The sequence below is a fragment of the Anopheles stephensi genome, chromosome 3 (assembly GCF_013141755.1).
Source record: "Anopheles stephensi strain Indian chromosome 3, UCI_ANSTEP_V1.0, whole genome shotgun sequence".
NCBI classification, from domain to species: domain Eukaryota; kingdom Metazoa; phylum Arthropoda; class Insecta; order Diptera; family Culicidae; genus Anopheles; species Anopheles stephensi.
In genome coordinates, this window is record NC_050203.1 from 779,767 (window position 1) to 800,307 (window position 20,541).

Below are 20,541 nucleotides of genomic sequence, written 5' to 3' on the forward strand. Positions count from 1 at the left end.
ATAAACAAAAAATAGTATAGCGGGTAGCAAAAATCAGTTAAAAAAACGTCGTTAACTATATCAAAACAAACGAACAATGTGCAGCCTGAACTAAGTTAAACCATTTCCCCACATCATCTCACCCCACTCACCTTTCAATAGAACTTATGTTGCCGAAGCGTTCTACCGTGTCGCGATCGTATTCCTTTTTGCTCTTCATTTCTTCCAGCAGCACTTCGCCGTGTTGGCCGGCAGAAAGTATATCCTCCTGCAATGGGGTTTTACGTTAATTTATGTTAACAAAATTCCTCACCTCACTCTGCCTTCTAACCTTACCTTCAACTTTTCGTACTGCTCGCCCTGATCGTTGATCAACTGCTCGGTCGCTTCGACCGAGTTGGGAAACTCCATGTCGTTGATCGATTTCATAAACGCATCCAAGTTGCCCGATATGATGTTCGTCAGGCCGGAAAACTTTTCCAACGATATGCGCTGCTGTATCCACTCGTGGTGCGAATAGGGCAGCTCGCCGCCCAGCTCCGCCGTAAGCTGCCCGCGACAAACGTACTCGTACAGCTCGTCCAGCGTACCGCACACGATCACGCGGAAGCGAAACTCATCCTTGAAAAACTTATTGCTCACTTCGGAGATGGCTTTCTGCAGAAAGCCGGCCGGACGAATGACGTACACGATATGCACCATCGCCGGGAAGTAGATGGAAATTTTCAACAGTATCGCCTTCACCGCCGCCCATCTATCTTTGCGCCGATCGACGATCAGGTTAAAGCCCAGATCGGCCTCCGACAGGGACGGTACGGAGGTTAGGTAAAGCATCAGCTTTTGATACTCCAGATCGGTGAGATTTTGAAAGTTGTTGTAATCGGGAAACGTTATTAGCGGGCAACCGTCCTTCGAGCGTCCACCTGCAAGTGAGAGATTGAGATTGAGACGATTCGAATCGATCGTTGGGCATGCACTTACCGGTAATTATGGCGTACTGGGGATGGAGCAGATCGGCCACATCGCCCACGCTGAGCGGTTCCTCCGCCGAACTGACGCTGACAGCCGAGTTCATGTTATCTCTCATTATCGACCCGCTCGAAGACGCGTGCCCATTGGTCGTGATAAGCGAACTGCAACTGCCAAACGTGTTCAAATTGAAGTGATTCCCGTTTTGGCACACGTTTTCGATCAGCTTGTTAACGTTGGCCGAGTTCTGCAGGCTCTGGTTTAACACGGTCTGCACCGACGTGTTGGACGTTACGGATGATTGGTGTTGGAAAGTATTCTGATAACTATTGTACTGGTGCTGATGGTTCTGCTGGTGGTTCTGATGGGCAGAATGGTACGATGATGCATTGCTGCTGGTGCTGCCATTGTTGGCAAAGTTGCTGTTTTCTAGAAATATAGTAAAGTAAGCGGGCATAAGATACAGATTTAGTTTTAGAGTTAAGGCCCAGACCTCCCAGAGCCCGTTCCTCAGTCCAATCACCCTTCGTATCTCAAAATCTGTACCATATTTTTGAACATTGGCAAGGAAAAGTAATATTCACCGCGCAAAAGCGGGTTCCAAATCAAACCACTGATAACCTATTAAGATACAAGCGTAAACACAATTCCCACGGCTTTGCTCTCACCTTCGTGTGTAAGTTGGTCGGCGAAGAAGTTTTTCAGCTTCGATCCGGACGAACAGGCGGACTGCGGCGTGGTGACCGCAGAAGATGATGACCAGTCACCATCCATAGCCTTGGAGGCGCTCCGTTTGAATTGCTCCAAAAAATTATCGATTTGAACTTCGATGGAATTAGGCGTACCTGCTGCTGCTGCTGCTGCCATAGCAAATCCCAAAGCCAATTCTTCCCCCAATGAAAACTGCACCACTGTTTGCTGCACCCAACACACAAGGGCAACAATTTAACGATCACTTGCAGTGCGCATTTACACCTTTATTGCCTTTTAAGCAACACTTCTAAATGTTCGGGACAAACATATCGAGCAAGAATCGGGACACCATTCACACAGCGACACCCTTGAACCGCAAGCTACACATCCAAAGAGATACATACATCAGTTAAGCACACTTCACTTGCGACTAACAATAGCTATATCACACAAACGCGTGCCCTTCTGTAAACTCATCTACGTTTCTGGCCACTTTCTTCACTTTTCACTTGAAACCATGCTCATTTGCATAATACGCACCAGAAGAGATGTTGGGGCGTTCGGTCGCAATGTTAGAAAACGCGTGAGTGGTTCCTTTTTTATCTTCCAATGTTCTTTACATAATGATACGGAAGAATATGTTGGGCCACGTTCACGGCTCTATTGTGCTTTACACCATACACCGATAATCGTTTATATAAGTACACGCGGCTAGCGCTAAGAACACATAGAACACATGAATATGGAAAAGGGAATCTATAACACGCAATCGCTTGCACCGCATCATCTTCTAAATTTGCTGCACTTTTCGTTCGTTCGTTCGTTCGACTGCTTACACCTGGCTCACTGCACCAATTTCTCATCTCAGCTCCAGTTTCCAGCACCGTTTCGCGAATTTCCCGACAAAGCTCGCAAACTTTTCACTTCGTTTTCACGCTTTTTCTACACATTATCAAAGTTCTGGTGGAGTTAAAAAAACCTACACCGATAATTTTATGCACCTGCCGAAACAAACAATTGTTTCATTTGTGTGTTTTTCTTCTCTTCTGTCTGTATCGCGCTCGCTCTCATACACTCCCGAAGAGAGCAAGCAATCCCGAAACTGCACGGTGTGGCGTGCATCGGCCATCGTACGCAACAGCTTTCTTCGAGAGAGCGAAATACACCTGCACGCGCATTCTCCGTGCTCTATGAACCTTGGTTGGTGAATATGTCAGCAGCAAACGGCGGGCGGCGGTTCATCCGTGGCCTCTGATCATCCGGCCCATTCATTTCGAGGTTGACTGTATTTATAGAACTATGTGAAACACAACCTCTCAGAAAACACCGGTTTCGTGTTTCGCGGATCATTTCGAACCAAACGCGGCGCATCACGGAGTTTCGTGCGTGATGCTCGAGTGTGTTTAGGGTGTGCAAACTTACCTTCAACAACGAAACGTCCCGGGGAGCAACATCTTTCATCTAAACTTTGACGGCCACAACCATCCTCCGCCCTCGCTTGGCTGGCCTTTTTCTTCCTTTCGTCGATATTCTATCGATATCGCGTCCCGTGTATCGTGTGTGCATCTTTCTTCTGACCCAGTGATACGGGCTGCATCTTTTCGTGTTTGTGCCGGGAAATCGTTGTAAAGTGCAAACAGCAAAATGAGTAGTAAGTACGCAACGTATCAATCTTATTTACGAGCAAGCGAGCGCAGTGTTTCGTAACAGTGAAAAGGGCCCGTCCAAGCGTGAAGAATAACAAGTTCGCCCGACAAGCGACAATAACAGACATTCGCCGTCTGTGCGACATGTGAGATTTAGATGTCAAAGTAGGTGACCTCGAATGACCTTGAACATAGGTTTTGAAAAAAACATTCAAAAATGTGCTTTAAATATGTGCTGAACAATGTGGCACTTCTTCATGTACTGCAACAGATAACAGAGTACATTAATCTCCACTTGAACATTATTTTCTTATATTCTTCTATTTTGTTTGTAAATAGTAGATAGAGAATCATAACAAGCATAACTGACGGAACGTTGGACAAAAAAAAGGGAATTAGTGAATTTGTCGTTTACGGTCATCAGTATTCGGTGATCGGTTTTTGTGCAAAACGGAGAATGAACTGTTGCGCGACGAAAGTCTAGTACGGCGGCTGAAAGGAAGAATCGACTGGTATTTCTCCCGCATGATGGTACCAAAATTCTAAATTTAATCTTGCGTAGGACGGCAACGTTGGCAACTACGTTGCACTGTTTGCCTTACCGAAAATAATCTTCGGCTGTTTGAATTTGAACATCTTCAAATACCAAATATTCGCAAACCTCCCGATTGATAGCGCCACAGAGCGTTGATCGTGAGCGAATGGAGGACCTGTGCAGGCCCCTATTTCTTATTCGTTTCTTTTTTGTTTTCCTCACAAACGAATTCCGATTGTAGAACGGAGATCAACGTCACAAGTTGGCCCAATGTGTATGCTGTCTGCCGTGCATCAGTACGTAAAACTAGCGGTGGCGCCATGGAGCTAAACATACAGCGTTAGTAGCGATGCGTTCGGCGTCACAAAATGTCATCCAAGCCAACATAACATCCTGTGCGATCGTTTCTTATCGATTCGGTTCTAATGATTGTTGAACTGTTGCCGCGAAGAGCGCGAGAGATGCAGCAGTCCGGCGCCAGTAAGATGCTACAGAATTAGCAGCATGATTCTACCGGCACCAACCATAGATACATGCAAACGTATTTACCTTCCATTTACCTTTTTGTTTGTACTGATTACCAATCTGCAGTTATTTTTAATGCAACTGTTGAGGCTTTTGAAGGACTTGCAGAGGCATAAATTAGTATTAATTAACTAACCTTTTATGAATCGACTCGAATCGATCGCGCTGGGAAAGTGTAAAATCAACGTTCATTCAAGCGATCAATGATGATCATTTCAAGCAGTGATGTCAAACTCATTTCGCGGGAGGAATTGAAAAATATTGCACCGGTTTTTATGCGTTTTTATATATTGTTCACCATACCACCATAGTTCTCGCTAAACCTTCGATGACCGTATGTTTAATAGGTCTGGTATAAAACCTCAGACGCCTTGAATTGTATACTTGTACTTGGCTCGATTGCTTTCCATCCCTCGTCGTCGTCGTCGAAGAATCTTCATAATTGATGTGCATTTAAATCCTAATCTTGGTTGGGGCACGGGAATTGTTGTTACAAAAATAAATTCTCGCCGTTGGCTTTTGAGCCACATGTTATCGCAAACAGAAAAAAAGCGATTCGAACCCAATACACACATTTGTTCTTCTTGTTAATTTGAACCTGATTACATCACCAAGCCTGGGAAAAGTAAAAGTAAGAGAAAAGAAAAGTAAAAGTCTAGCGAGCAAGGTCACGATCACACGAACAGTATTGATAGCGCCAGGGGACCTCTGTACGGTCAATTATCGTATGTTTTCGGACCGTTATTGCAGAATACTCTGCAATGGTCATGCTGCGAATGAATGGCCGGCTTGCTCACACAACAATTCGTCCGTTTCTTTTTCGTCCTTTGCAGAGTACGCGTGGGTAACGTTGGCAACCAACGATTCCTACTCCCTTGGGGCCCTTGTTGTCGCTCATTCACTCAAGCGCGTTCATACCGTACATCAAATGGCTGTACTCATCACGCCCGGCGTATCGGAAGCAATGAAGTAAGTAAGATTTTACTATTTTGCACCAAAAAAAAACGCTCAATATAACATGAGCTTTACTATGATTATTACAGAACAAAATTGCGCGCCGTTTTCAATGTGGTTGAAGAGGTCAATCTGCTCGACTCGAAGGATGAAGCGAATCTCGCCCTTCTCAAACGACCAGAGCTCGGTGTCACGTTCACCAAGCTGCACTGTTGGCGCCTGACTCAGTTCGAAAAGTGTGTCTTTCTCGATGCTGACACGCTCGTTTTGCGCAACTGCGATGAGCTGTTTGACCGGGAAGAACTTTCCGCCGCTCCGGACATCGGCTGGCCGGATTGTTTCAATTCGGGCGTGTACGTGTTTAAACCCAACCTGGAAACGTTCGCCAGCTTGCTACAGTACGCGGTGACCAATGGCAGCTTCGATGGAGGCGATCAAGGCTTGCTGAACGCATACTTCTCCGACTGGGCTCATAAGGACATCCAGAAGCACTTGCCCTTCATCTACAACACGTCGTCCGTGGCAACGTACTCTTACTTGCCTGCATTTAAACAGTAAGCATTGCAGCTTTATGTGAACAAAGCCAATAGTTTTTTTTTTCATTTTAACTTTACTCGTTACTTCGCCTCGCCAGGTTCGGACAAAATACCAAAATTCTTCATTTCATCGGTGCGGTCAAACCGTGGCTGCAGAAGTTCAACTCCGAAACACGGAAGGTGTACGTTCCGTCCGAGTACCAGCATCTGGCCAACTTTCTGCAGTACTGGTGGGACATCTTTGCGGAAGATGTGCACTCAAGGCTGAGTCCAGACATGGTAAGTAGCAAGCTCAGAAACCCCATTTAGTTAACCGGTAATCCACGAAATCCAGGAAATCGATGCACACATTTTCGATGCGGCCCTTTTTTGTGACAAGTGTTCCCTGCTGCTGTCTTTCTCCTATCCTTCCCCTGCCTTTCGGAGCTCTGTTGGTGTATCGGACTGCTCTAACTTAATCCTTCAAATGGGCAAACATTTGTTTAATGCATACAAACCATATTCAATTTCAAGTCTGAACCTATTTCCCTTTGGAACGATCGTATGTTAATCAATACGACGGAGGTAAGAGAACCCCGCGAGACAGTCTCGGGGGGATGCATTTTGGGCCAAATTGGTATCCTTCTTTTGCTTTCATTTGCTTTGATTTGACTATTTTTGTACTATGCTTTTCATCAGCTTTTGCAAACGCTTTTTATTAACTCTTCATCATGATCATTCAATTTTCGTAAATGTACTTTAACGAATGCAGTTTCTGCCTATCCGTTTCTTTGCATTCCGTAGAGTTAGTTAGCTATTCGCACTGAATGAAGAGTGTTGAAGATTGCTTGCACCTTTTCTTTTCTATACGGTTGAGGTCTGAAATTCAATTGCTGTTACACTATATTAACTTTAATTTGAGTATGTCGATTTGTCGATCGGTAGCGAAGCTTTAAATGTAGAGTTTTCTTAGTGTCTTGTGTCACTCCGTTAGGGCAAGGACTACCGCTTGTCCCTTCCATTTTGCTCTTATTAGACGTGTGTGTGTGTGTGTGTGTTGCATCATACTTTCTTCTACCGGATTTACATACTGCGGCGATATACTTAATCTAAACCTAAAAATGACAACATACAACGCGCACTGAATGAACGCACTGTGGCAATGAATGTTTACCGGGCTGCCGGGAGGCTAAAGTTAGTTGTTGGCCTCCACACAAAGAAAAAAGAGGCTTTTGCCTGTGACGAAACATAGCACTAGAAACAACAGGAGAGATCATTAAAAGGCATTCGCACAGCTGATAAAAGCTGGTACACAAATGGCAACCTTACAGCGCACACACTTACTCACGCAAACAAAACTCACAACATGTGTCCGTTTTCCTCCCTGTTATTCGCCGAAAGAATAAAAAACCACTTCATCTTACTATAAATCCAACCGTAAAGCATTTGGCTAATGTATTTCTTTCGTTGCCACATGTCTCGCCATTTTCTCGCACCTTTGTTTGTTCCAAATAAAAACAAAAACCAAATCCTGATCTGTGCTGTGCTCACTGTCCAAATGTCTGCGCAAATGTGTAGAGTGGCCTCGCTGGGGCGTTAGCTAACGTTACGCTTGGGGAATCGCGCACTCCGGATCAGGACCGCATTGAAGAGAAGCTTCGCCGACAGTACTGGGAGGCGGGTAATGCAGAGTACGTTGGACGTGACGCATTTAAGCATATCTGGGCGAAAATTCAGCAAACGATGGATAAATGATGCAAGCATATACGCTCAGCTCAGCGTAACGACCTTACGAACGATCTTGATCCACTTGCCGCTTTGAACTTTGTGACATTCGGGACAAATAAAGGATTTACATATAGAATGTAGAATCGCAGCATACGAAAATGGCATTTTCACTGTACCAAACTGACGGAGGACGACACCTCTCTTTAGCCAACCCCAAAACGCGCCGCCGCCCATCCCAGAATGCTCGCTCGCTCGTGCTGTTGTATGTATGTTGTCATCCGATTATGCTGTACTGATGTCCTCCTGTACGAGGCTCGCCTAATCTATGCTGTACAGTATGTTTATTTCCCTAACTTGCATGCGTGTGTGTGTGTGTGTGGCTGTGCTAAGAAGATTTAAGTTTTATTTCCTAACAGCAACAAGCTTTAAGTCACTGGATACAACCTTTGTCGAAGGTTGTTGGTGCTAATGCATACCGTTCGACAAACGTGGGCTCGATCTATGTGGCCGACGTTGCTAATCAGACGCTCGGTCGCTGGCAACATTACCAAGACAATGACCAACACCAACAACACCGGGCAAGGGAAGACTTTGTGCCTTCGTACGAACCAGCGCAGGCTTACGTCGATCCGTGGGAGGATTACCTGCAGAGACAGGAGCGTGAGAAAATGATGCGCAAACAGGAGGAAGAGCGATTGTACTTCCTCTACTTGGACGAACTACGCGCACAAGAGCATAGACGAAGCCGCACACAGTATGAATCGCTACATGAACAGCCACAACAGTCATATCATGTTCCCTCTCATCATCCGGATCCGCACCGATCATCAGGTGGTACCGATGGCGGTTACATTGACCGATCGCACCACCATCAGGATCAGGATCACCGTCATGATAAAAATGCTTTTCAGCGCACAGAACAGTGGGTCGATCGGATGGTTCAGCAGCATCAAGAAAACGTGGGTCACTGGGAAAATCGACCGCGGGATGATCAGCGAGAGGAGGCAACCCACCACACCCTCCACAGCACTGCTGTTGACGGTAGTGGTGGTTATCAAAAGACCCACGATTCAAACGTTAACATCACCGCCACCGGTGATAGTAATAGTTGTGCCGATGGCAGCAATAATCAGCCCAACAGTGCATTAGCCCACCAACACGAGGCGTCGTCTCCGTCGACTTCCTGCTTCTCCCAACAAGCGGCAGATCAACCGAAACCAACCGAACCGAACGAGGGAAATTACGGTGGTGATGGTGGTGGTGGTGGTAATATTGGGGATGTGGTAGGTACCTTCCAACAACAACAACAACAACAGCATCCTCCACGCACATCTCAACGTTGAGCGTGTATCATAATTGAACGCTTTCCGTTTCAAACAGCCATCATACAGCATCATACTTTCGGAATATATTTTAACGTGCTTCTGTGTGTGTGTGTGTTATCATCGTTACGCTTTATGTGTGTGTGTGTGCATGGGTACTTAAAAAAATCGTTTTTTTGGAAACTTTATTAACGCCTACATTCTGCCTGCAGGATGTTCGGAAGGTTTCTGAAGGCTTTTCTATGTGTTTGGTGTGTGAGTCCAGCTTGAAATGTTCAAAACCTTCCGAATATTCTGTAGCGCAAATATCGTGTGCAATATGAATAACTCCTAGCGCAACTGAACTCGCACCAATTTTGCTAATGTTAGTGATAACACCTGGTTTTTCTTAATACGATTTCGAGAGTGTTCCTGCTTTCGTGGTAGTGTTCATGTGGTTTGGCTCAGATAAAGCTTAAGCTATTGTACAAAATTTGTTTAAGGCAAAAAACCAGCGCCGTTCGACGTCCATTTCATCCAAACAAGGATACATTCCTCGTATCGCAAGGTGTATATTTTTCGTTTGCTTGTTTTGCAGTATACTTTCGGTCGTCTATTTATCGCAAAAAAAGAGAATTATTGATTCTCACTACAAACAAAAACAAAAAATATTTCTGGGAAACTGTGTACCATTCCGTTGTCTGTGTGTATGTCTCTCGGTTCTGTTCTGTTTCGTTCTGTGTATCCATCCGTGTCCATGTTTCCCTGTTACTAAAACTTGAGCCTAACTTCCGGTTTCCTGTTTGCACTTCTTCCATTACAGAGTGGTCTTGCAGGCGCATTGGCTCAGGTGCATCTTGGCGAGGCAAAGTCACAGGAGCAAGAAGCTTACGAAGAGCACATGCGACGCCAATGTTGGGAAACGGGCAATATCGATTACATGGGCCGGGATTCGTTTGACAACATTTGGAAACGCATCCAGCAAACGCTCAACACCGGCACCGGTGGAACAGCGGCACCACCGAGTGTGGAGGAAAAAGCGGCGACCCCCGGTGCTGCTTCACAAACGGCAACGGCACAGCGCACCAGTCGCCGTCCATCTCGGTCGCGGTCGGGCACACCGAAGCGGGATCCGAAAGACCGGTCGCCGACACCGCAACCGGAAGAGAAGCTATCTGTCGATAAAAAGGAAGGTAATTGACCCACCATCATCATTGCCTGCATTCACCGGCGGCACCAGTCAGGCAATCGCTTCCAACTAACCAACATCATCCATCGTTTAAATCTGTTTTCCTGCTGTGTGTTGTTGTCTCCTCCATCATCATACGTGCGTCGTGTCCCTAATATTGTTACTATTGCTACTAGTACCAACAACGTTTCGCCACCCTCCCCACATTGGCCCGCATTGGCGTTGCCAACCGTCGTACAACAACCGGCATTCGTGTAGGCAGACACAGCCAGTACGGCTCAACACCTTTTCGCACAAAGCAAACGTCCGTGAAAATCAAACCTGTGTCATGCATCTATTACTGCCACGTTGCATAATACTCATTACGATGGCGTTCATGAGGGTGGTTTTCCTTTACGACTTTCCGCGATCGATAGTAGCCAGTTTTTTTAACACACAACACTCTCTTCCTTTCAAACATTACTCAAAAACACCTCATAGTGCCATTATTGCTAGCGAAGCAAAACTAAAGTTGAAGTTTAGTAATCTGACAGAGAAAAATTATAAAACGATATTAAAATGTAGGAAATACATATGAACTGTAGAAGCAAGAAACGAATAACACTTGTGAAAATTTATGGAAAAACAAACAATAAATGAAACGCATGATACGAAGAATAAATGAGGACAAACAAAGGGGAGGTAAAGAAAACATCCAACAACTCTTCCCATCCACACTCATGTAAACTCACTAGGGCAATTTGTTATTTGGTGAAAAGTTGTATCGGCATTTCTCTGGCCGAATTGTGCGTAATCGTTTGTTTGCTGTGTCCTCAAAGAAGCTCATTCGAGATCAAATATATATATACATGTGTCTGTCTGTCTCTGTGTAACTCATTTAGTGTATGTTCCGGGTTGTGCCGTGTTTTGTAAACGTTCATCCATATCGACCGTGTTTTTGGTGTGTTTTTACTTATTTTCAGAGAGGGATAATACTATACAGAGTACATCATTCAATGATTAGAAGGTTTAAGAAGAACATTTTTTCACGCACGATTTCTAGTAACTTAAAATGTCTTAAAGTTGTAATCTGTCCATCCATCAAACCGTGGCTACGTACGTATCAAAATTGATATTATATATGCAATGCTCTAAGCTTCGCGGATCCCACAGCAGCAAACACTTCGCCACACTATCTCCAACAACGCTCAACAAAACTTATTTTTTAAACATTTACGCGCGTTTATTCTGTGGTTTGAAAGCTTCACAGGACGGAGGATCAAATAAAGCGAAAATGTATCAGTCTCACTAATAGTCATAAAATACTAATGTTTTAATAATGTCCTCCTGGAATTTGAATGATTCTTCGTTTTGCGATGCAATTCGCATTCAATGCACCAACAATCTGCTAGTGATAAAAATGTGTTACTCCTATAACGCGTGTGTGTTACGTCGCAATATGACTAAAATCGTGTTAACTCAAAATATTGACCGTTCGCTCGATCGGTTGTTGCATTGGTAAATCATGTTGGTGCCGCTCATTCGAACAAGAGTAAAAGCTCGAAAACTAACTAGGATTTCCTTTTCTTCTTAAATTTTCTTTTCTCTTCCCCCCCTTTTTCCTACATGACCCTATCCTTTACATAAACACAACCCACTATTGGAAACACATACACACACATATCGCTTGACCACGTGGACGTCTGACTGTGCCTGTGCACGACACGTGTGCGCAACGATACATTTCTCTATCACACTCTGGTTTGCTTGCTCTCCCTCGCTTTGGTTTTTCGTTTTGGGGGAATATTTGATCCTGTATGTGCATGCCCGCCGCCTATTATCTACACATACATGCTCATATACGGGTTTGTCGTACGTGTTTGGGGTTGCGCTCGTCATACTGCCAACATACTGCAGCGCACGTCGTTCCACCGCCGGCCATTACGGAGGAGGACGATCTTGCCATCCTTCGGGTTTCCTCGATCGAGAGTAGTAGTATTAGTAGTACTAGTAGTAGTAGCGGTGCGATGCGAACCCAATCAAAGCTGCCACCACCAATACAGTACGATCCGACTACCAATACGACAACATTGACCAAGAAAGTCTTTGCAGGTTATCAACAGTTCATAACGACCAAGAATCGAGAAGGGAAATCCCACACGCACATGAAGCTCGTGTACGATCCGTCCGTCGAGGACGATCAAACGCCGGCCGGCGAAGAGGCTGATCAGCCGGCAGCCAAAGGGACCGATCAACCGGACACGATCGTACAGCCCGTTCGGGGAGATGGTCCTAAGACGGTTGAGCAGGCAAGGGTGGTAGCAGAAACTACCGCGCAACAAGCACGCACTGAAATTCCTGCGCGACCACCGGTGGAAAAACCAACGACGCAAAGTTCTAGCACCAGCGCTTATGCCAAACCCGCACCCACTACGCAGACCACAAAGCCTACAGTAGCAGCTGCTACTGCTACTCCCCAACCACAACAGCAACAGCAACAGCAGGTGGCACCGGAATCGCTTGCAGGTAAAACAAATGAACTCTCGGAATCAAAGCAACCGGTCAAAGCATTGCGCAAGAAACGACACATATCGCCACAGGCTGCTCGCCCACAGCAGCCTACTCCCAATCAAGCAGCGTCGACGAATGATCAAGCGCCTGGAAAGACACCACCATCTCCATCGTCATCATCATCATCATCATCCTTAACGACGTCGGCTGGTAGTGCGCGCCATGGCAACCAAAGCCCGGCTGCTAACCAAAGCAAGACTACCACAGCCATCTCGGCATCAGTCGTAGTATCGCCATCCTCGCCTACAGTGCCGTCCAGCAAGACAGAGACGAGTCACACCAACAACAGCAACACTCCCAAAGCTACGCGCACTACCGCTAGGGAGGAGAAGAAACCCGCTCCAACTACCCTAACACAACAACAGTCACCAGAACAGAATCGTACACCTGTGAAACAAACACCACGACCAAACAGCGCACAGAAACAAGATCAGCTTGAGGATGATGAGGGCGTTAAAGTTGCTTCTTCGCCTCCAGTGCCTCCACGTCGCAAGCGTGAATCAAGAACAACAAAATTAGGTAAAAACTAACAGCCACTCATCACCAGCGATCGGGAAGGGTCCCGGCAATCCCATCTAATCAATCCTCATCCAACGTCCAACCCACCCGTTCTTCATCAAATGTACAATCTGCACAGCTCTCACGGCAAAAATGTCATCGTAAGTGGTTCGAGTGGTTTTAGCCAGCTGCCCGAAGCGTTAATCCGGAATTCGATAGACAATTAGGCGATTTCGAAAGTCCTGGAAACGGTCAACCATTATTCTTTTTCCCCGCATCTCTGAGCACATCTCGGATCCCTGCATAGTCCATATAGTCCATCTAGTAGTGTTGGTCTACCATGCCTCACTTATCCATGTGTGGATGTCCTAAGCAGACGGTGGTGTATGGGTCATCCGGTATCATTCAGATGACATGTTCAACCCACTAGAGTCTAGCCTGGGGGATTATAATTTGCAACACAATAGTGAAGTCATTGTGTAGATCCCCATTCGCCATTTTGTTTTGGAAGTGTTTTTTTTTCAACTCCGATCATCCGGATACAGAAGTTTGGGAAGCCCAAACTTGAGAAATAAATTTGATTAGTTCGTACTGAGAACAAATTAACGATTGCTAACACGAAAGGACTGGTATCAAAATCGATCCGAACCCGTCTTCCCTTAAGGACGATAGGGTGAATGGTTGAAATCAAGTCAAAGAAACCAGATAAGTGCCGAAGTAGAAGAGGAACAAAGAGTTAAGAATATCCATTCCTAGACCATCCAAATCGCCCCCAAATCATGTAATTGTTGAGCTTCAAATGTGTTTATATTGCCTTGGCAACGCTTGTACTATCTGCCCGTTGAGGAATCGCCTACTGTGCCAAACATCACAATTCACTTGTGTTCTCACCAATAACCAATAATTTCTAAATTACTGTGTTCAGAGATAGGGATTTTGGTTTCTCCAGGGCCCAGCAATTCTCCAGCTAGGGAAGAATACCAACACCCCAGCCAAAACGGCATCAGTACTGCCAATGTCCTGCCACATTGTTTTAACGTCCGTTATTCAACTTCAATTCGATCACATTCGAACTCTCCCTCCTCTCTCTCTCTCTCTCTCTCTGGTTAACATCTCTTGATGTGTGTATGTGTTTTAATTTTGTAAGTTTGTTTTAATAAAAAAACAATTTTAAATTTCTTCGTATAAAGTTCTTCTTCATTCTTGTTTAACAATTCGTTTAATGTTTTTCTTTTATGATTCGATCGTTTTCTTCACACTTGTTACTTGTTACATTTTTTGTGTATGTTCACAAATATTGTTTTTCTATCTTTTTCGTTGCACCTGGCATTAATGTTAGATGTTTTTGTTTTTCCTCTTTTTACATACATTTTTTTCTCTCTCTCTCTTTTACGCCTGCTGCTGCTGCTTAACGTTAGCTTTTTGTTTGATTTGTTACCGTTTTTTTATTTAATTGCAATCTAAGCTATAATCAATTTTATTCTTTCTCTCTCTCTCTCTCTCTCTCTCTCTCTTTTCTCCTTTTCGCCACTTTTGTCCCGACTAAACACAACCGTTACTTAAACTGCCAAAAACGTTGTAACCAATACATAATATTCTTTTTGTAATTCCGCATATTGTTCTTTTTTTTGTTTTTCGCATATTGTTTATTGGCTGGCTCATAATAACGATTTATATGTATAAAAACAAAACAGGGAAAACAAAAAAATCGAAACTGGTGCAACTGTTGCTATCTTGTATTTCTTGCCCGAAGAAAAAACGATGATAGTTTTGCGACACACACAAGCGCGCCTTTCTTCTCGCCGTTTTGCAATGTTAATCGAAATGGACCAAAATATCGAAATATATATCAATGGATGACATTTTGACAAAACGAAACCAGAGAAAATGAAAAACGATTTATATTTCCCAGCCTTTCCGCCCTCCATCATCCCTGTGCTTAAAGAAAAAGCAACAAAATATCAGAAAACAATGATACATAAGTTGGTAGGGTCATCACATCATCTGCCGTTTCTGCATCTGCCCTTCCACTACAACCCAGCCCCATTATTGCTCACAAGCTCATATATCGAAGGTTTGACCGAGAGCAGCACATCATTACAATTTTGTGTGTATTTGTCCCAACGATACGATAACAGCCCCTTTCTTTCCTTTTTCCTATTTCTATTCCTACCACAGCACGACTCATTCGTACGTTCTGCACTATTTTGTGAGGAACACACAACAGGCTTGAAGCAAAAAGCAAAACTGAAACCAATTCTCCGTTCGTAAAATCCAACAATTATACTCTAAAATTGGCTCCCAAGGAAATAGAGAGGCCAAACACGCCTCTTGTGCCTTGTCGGAACTTAGCAAACGTTGCTCTCTAACACTGCGTCCATTTTACTGTGTCGGTGTGTGTGTAGTCTGGACCGATTTCGATGCATTTTTGTTGCCGCCAACTCGAATTACTAGCGAATTCGTCATGCTGAACAATAAACATAATACTGTTGTATATTACCACACCAACGGACTGCACTTGCGTGATAATAATGGCAAACGAAGGGTAAGTAACTGAGCGCAGTTTGTAGAGGAAAGAAATTGAACGGAAAATTGACAGAATTAAAAGTCATTTTGTTTAGTAAGCATTTTCTCTTTCTCGTTCGTTTATTAGTTTATGTACAGCTCGTTCGTTTAACCTACATTTATACAACTTCCATATAATTGTTTGCGTGGACATAATCGAAATGAAAAAAGGGGAAACGCGCTTGTCGCTTGATTGTATGTACAATGTGCTATTCAAATGTAGCTTTGTACAATATCCACAATAAACTGGGCCGGTGTTTTCTTGAGTGTGTGTGTGTGTGTGGGAAGGAGACATCAAATGAGTACAACTTTAACAAATAGAGAGTGGTGATTTTAGTACAACGCTTAGCGTTTTAAATCAACAAACTGTCGGTGGAAAGGAAGCAGTCCGTGGCAGGAGATTAATTTCAGCTCGTCCACAGGCACACACACACACACAATGATTGGTTTTCCACTGTCTTGCATTTAGTTTTACTATACCAAGCAGTCGTGTGTGTGCCGGAAGCAAATGAAATAGTGGATTCAACGATGTACAGACGCTTCTTTTCTACACACGCATGCCAACTATTTCTTCCATGCCGAGGCACCAACTTTTCCTTCGTCTGCCTTGCCGAGCTTCGGAAAATTGTTTTCCATGTAATGGGTTTGATAGTGTTCAGTCAAATCGTCCTGAACCAGCACTTGCTTACACACCTGGCACACTTCCAGCTTCGTCGACACACTGTTGGACGCTTTTCCCTTCGCAACAGCCGACCCCGTTTTAGGTCGATTTTTCTCATCCTGGCAAAACACCAAATAAAGTTCCTGCAAACGACGGAGTGAAACAGAAATTAAATAAAGGCAACGCGTGACCCACCAATTACAGCGCCCTTGACGGTACCTGTTGCTTAGCAATCGTTGGCAGCAGTGCGATCAGTTCGGGAAATATTTCCTGGAAACGATCACCGAGCGCTATTTTGCAGTGGTCGTAGTAGGCCGACGCTTCGTACTGCCCATCACGAAACATCTGCGATATGGTTCGAAACTCCATTAGCGCGTCTTGGTTCTTCAGCGCTCTTTGGAAGTGTGTCACGAGTACCTTTTTTAGTGGTGAAAAACAGATTATGAAGTAAAATTACTCTGTAGCAGCATCCACCAATCTCGTCTTTCAATCTCCGTCCTTGTTACCGAGACGTAAGATTACTGGGTTGTTGGCGCACAGGCCCATACTGGTTATCGCAGTCCTTACCTGATTCCTTTTGCTGGCGTTCGACGGAGAAACGTAGCTGTGCGTAGGCAGAATGTTGTACGATTCGCCCGTCGAATTCGTAAACGTCATGTTGTTCATATTCCGTGCGACCGAATTGAGCTTCACATTGCCAAAACCCGGCGGAGGTGCGGGAACGCGCTTTACGTGCACATTTTCAAATCCAGGTGGTGGTGTACGCTTTGGCCCCGCGGCTAACGCGAACTGAACGCTGTTCGAGCTGCCCAGCACAGGGAACGCATTGTTGGACGTAGAGGAGGCGACGTTGTTGTTGTTTGAATGATGCTGATGAGTTGCTGCTGCTGCTGCATGATATTCCGATGAGCTTTGTCCATTGAATTTAGCCTGCTGCTTCTGCTGCTGTTGTTGCTGCTCTTTGCTACGGTCTTTCGTTGCTCCCGCGCCCTTCTGGACGAAATCACCATTATTGTTGCAATTATTATTACGCGTATCGGCCGAACTAGCAGCGACGGTTGGCTCCTTCTGCTTTGCCGTCTTTTCACTCGATTTTTTGCCAGTCAATGCATTCAGATTCACAAAAGCAGTATCATCTTTCAGATTGGGAGCTGGCGTCGGTTTCTTCTTGCTCGAGGTGCTGCTAGAGGTGGCCGACGCATTGGCACTGCTGCTGGATGCTCCCGTAACCCACGGCACCGGTTTTACCACTGCCGGTTTGGTGCTGCTTTCCCCGAGCGATGGAAAGGCTTTGGTGGATTTCACGCTCGGTACGGAAGCTTGGACCGGTGCCGCCGACGGTTTCTTAGCATCCTTCGCGGAGATGGTTGTAACCTTCGAGACCGCACCCGATACGGACACATAATCGTCCACCAAGGCACGATGCTTCGCTGATATTGCGTTGAGATTGACCATCGTCGCAGTTCCACCGCGATCGTCCATGTCCGCGTACACATCGCCGCCAGTCTTTTTGTTGACGCCGAATGATCCCTTACCGGCGGAACCAGGCAAGGCAGGAAAGTCAGCAGCGTTCGACTTCTTTCCAATTCCGTTCGATTTCGAGCCGCTCGATCCCGATGGTCTGTTTGACACGTGTATCATCATGCTCGTGCCCGATGAGGCAGCAGACTGGGCTGGCTTTAGCAGCGAGCTGGCCGTAATTTTACTGCTAAACCCTTCATTCAGGCTGGTCGGACCGGTTGTCTCTCCACCGCCCGATCCGAGGGCGGGGAAGTTTTCTTTCGTCCGCGCAAGTCCCGCTGCGCCATAAATACGTTGCCGTATCGTGACGTTATTTGGCCGAAATACTGGATTAGGTGCAGAGCCACCGAGCGTGGGAAAGTCTTGTTCGTTCGTAGCATCGATCACCTTCTTAGGATGTTGCCTGGCAGATTGATCGCCTGTCAGCTCCAGATTGTCCAGTTCGTATTGTAACGCGTCTGCAGACGACGATCCCAAAGCGCCACTGCGCCCTCCACCACTTCCTCCGCCTCTTCCTACTCGAGAACGGCTCGATGAAGGCCCTCCACCACCACCACCACCGGATGAAGCTGCAGAATGTGAAGCACCGGGGTTTCCGACAGCAGCCGATCCATGCCGTGGCGCGTACGTAAACTCAAGCTCTAACGTTCTGGTCTGCTTGTTCGCTAACCGATTCATTGATTTACCGTGCACAGAGGCGCGATGGGCCCGCAGATCGATCTCGGTTCGAAATACGGATGTGAATTGCTCCTGCTCACACTTCACCCTCCTCGCAGAGGAAATGATCAGTCCGGAAGTGATCGCGCAGCGATACGTAATCTCTACAAAACAGTAAGGTCCAACGTTATTGACAGTTACCGACTGGAATGTTTTCGATATTCTCACCCGTAGAAATAATTTCTGCCATCCGCGTCACAGTAATGGCAGAAGAAGTGATCTTTTCGCAGATGGCGGAACAGTTCATCCTTGTCCAAAAATCGCGTATCACAGTATTCACACAGCGGATGCCCCCGATGGCCGACCTTGTCCGGATCGCCTTTTCGACGATGCAACGCCAACTCTTGCCGATTGTAGCAGCGCCGTTCCGAGGAAAATACTTTCAAATGTTCCGTGCAGATGTCGCAGTAGAACAGCTCGTGCTGCTTTCGTACGTGTTCGCGCAGCATTTCAAATTTAGGAAAGTTTTTATGATCGCACCTGAAACCACAATTCCTATGCGATTAGCGAGTGTACAGGCCATGTGTGTTTGCGCTATACTGCGCAGCACATTGATGCACTTTTTTTACTAGTTGCTCAAGTCAAACTGCACGGAAACGGGTGCCAACACACAGCTGGCTGCATGTGCCGCTTGCCAATGTGCGCGCGCAGGCTAACGAGAATGGTGTTTATGTAGTGCATATGGATTCGCGCTTACCGGGGGCATTTGTAGTCCAGCAGATCGAAGTAGGCTTGCTGCACTTCTGCGTCGGTGAAGCAGATGCGGTATTTTTTGTCATACAGTCCCGAACGATTTTTCACATCCAGCTGCTGGTACGGTGTAAGCGTTTTGGAAAAGATAACCTGCAAAACGGGGACGCAAAACAGATGATTTCCAAGCGCACTTGCGGGTTTTACGGCTAGCATCTTTGCTTACACATACCTTGGCCAGATCTCGGCGGCAGATAGGGCAGTCATTCTGCTGGCACAACACTCTTATGCGAGTAGAGCATTCGTAGCAGCACAGATGATCGCACTCGCCAATAGCAAAGTACACGATCGGCTTGAAGCACACCACACACAGCGTTTCCGTCGTCTCGGCCTCGGAGACGGCGGCTTTATCTTGAACAGCTTTCTGCCGATTGTTGGCCATGTTCAAGCTCTTACCGTATCCCGTATCTCGTACGATGGTAACGTAGATGGAGAAGCTAGATCTTCTTAACTTTATCTTTCAACACACGCACGCACACACACACACACACGCGCTGTTGCTCAATATGTGAAATAGCAAAAATGCCCCACTTTGCTAAGCGGATTTGCCGAAAGTAGTAGAGCACCGAAACGCGTTCGCTGACAACCGGATGAACTCTGTGCAAAGCTCGCTAACCTTAGCGACGAGGTTACGAAAGACGATAAACCGCGACACGTACACGTTGATTTTGTGGCCCAGTCCGATGTTGTGTTGTAGCACTGGCAGTGTTGTGGGAGAGCTAGCAACGTTGGAACTATTCAGGCATTCAGGTTTGCCAGCGCCGGAAGTATCGGTTGCTATCGGACAATGTGAATCGGAAGCTGAAACCAGAGGATTTGCTTCAATAGACAAATTTTTCCTCGTCGAACGGCAGCATATCAACACTCACGCCTCCAACACGAAAAGGAATTTTTGACAAATCGCAAAACTGTCGTAAACCAAGGTATCATCTACGAAGGTGTACCGACGGAAAAGGTTATGTTTTTTGTTTTGTTTTTGAATGGTTAACAACATTTATTTTTAAATTCCACTTTTTCCCATGCCTGCAATCGTTTGCGATGCTCAAGCCATTGCTTAGTACTTTAGCAATAATGGATAACTGATTAGATACATTTAAGCTAATTCAGCTATAGCACATACCTACAACAAATATATATTTGTTGATGCACGAAAATTTGCCATTACCAACGAAATTTGCGACAGGTTTCTCGTTGCTGGAAACGATTACAATGGTTGGCCATCAACTGAATAAAGATTTTACAGGC

General features: G+C 45.6%; 3 protein-coding genes across 31 annotated transcripts in view; 1 reads left to right on the forward strand and 2 right to left on the reverse strand.

The window, feature by feature from the left end:
• LOC118512052 (guanine nucleotide exchange factor DBS-like) overlaps window positions 1-2,771 on the reverse strand; it is a 28,207-nt gene extending 25,436 nt beyond the window's left edge. Inside the window, exons 1-5 of one of the 6 annotated variants that reach the window (XM_036055902.1) lie at window positions 2,643-2,771; window positions 1,617-2,021; window positions 961-1,377; window positions 316-902; window positions 132-247 (exon numbers count right to left, since the gene is read on the reverse strand). In XM_036055902.1, coding sequence (XP_035911795.1) covers window positions 132-247; window positions 316-902; window positions 961-1,377; window positions 1,617-1,815 — 1,319 coding nt within the window. In that variant the 5' untranslated portion in view covers window positions 1,816-2,021; window positions 2,643-2,771. Of the gene's footprint in view, window positions 1-131; window positions 248-315; window positions 903-960; window positions 1,378-1,616 lie in introns of all 6 variants that reach the window. The other 5 variants (XM_036055901.1, XM_036055900.1, XM_036055899.1 and 2 more) reach the window with 5 other exon arrangements.
• Window positions 2,772-2,898: 127 nt separating this feature from the next.
• LOC118512063 (glycogenin-1) lies at window positions 2,899-15,590 on the forward strand. 24 transcript variants are annotated; one of them, XM_036055927.1, is made up of 8 exons: window positions 2,908-3,292; window positions 5,181-5,316; window positions 5,391-5,855; window positions 5,936-6,116; window positions 7,961-8,827; window positions 9,669-10,038; window positions 11,931-13,103; window positions 15,261-15,590. In XM_036055927.1, exons 1-8 carry the CDS (start codon window positions 3,286-3,288, stop codon window positions 15,293-15,295), a joined length of 3,234 nt encoding a protein of 1,077 aa, XP_035911820.1. In that variant the 5' UTR covers window positions 2,908-3,285; the 3' UTR covers window positions 15,296-15,590. The 24 variants fall into 24 exon arrangements, with proteins under 24 accessions (XP_035911843.1, XP_035911820.1, XP_035911825.1 ...); XM_036055932.1 differs by having other exon boundaries at window positions 11,931-12,539; XM_036055934.1 differs by having other exon boundaries at window positions 12,126-12,539.
• Window positions 15,591-15,701: 111 nt separating this feature from the next.
• LOC118512068 (E3 ubiquitin-protein ligase ZNF598) lies at window positions 15,702-20,192 on the reverse strand. The gene is given in 7 exon segments (XM_036055954.1): window positions 15,702-16,451; window positions 16,528-16,725; window positions 16,876-18,588; window positions 18,590-18,650; window positions 18,715-19,026; window positions 19,244-19,389; window positions 19,469-20,192. Coding segments are annotated over 7 exon segments (2,880 nt in total). The 5' UTR covers window positions 19,679-20,192; the 3' UTR covers window positions 15,702-16,211.
• Window positions 20,193-20,541: the final 349 nt, after the last annotated feature.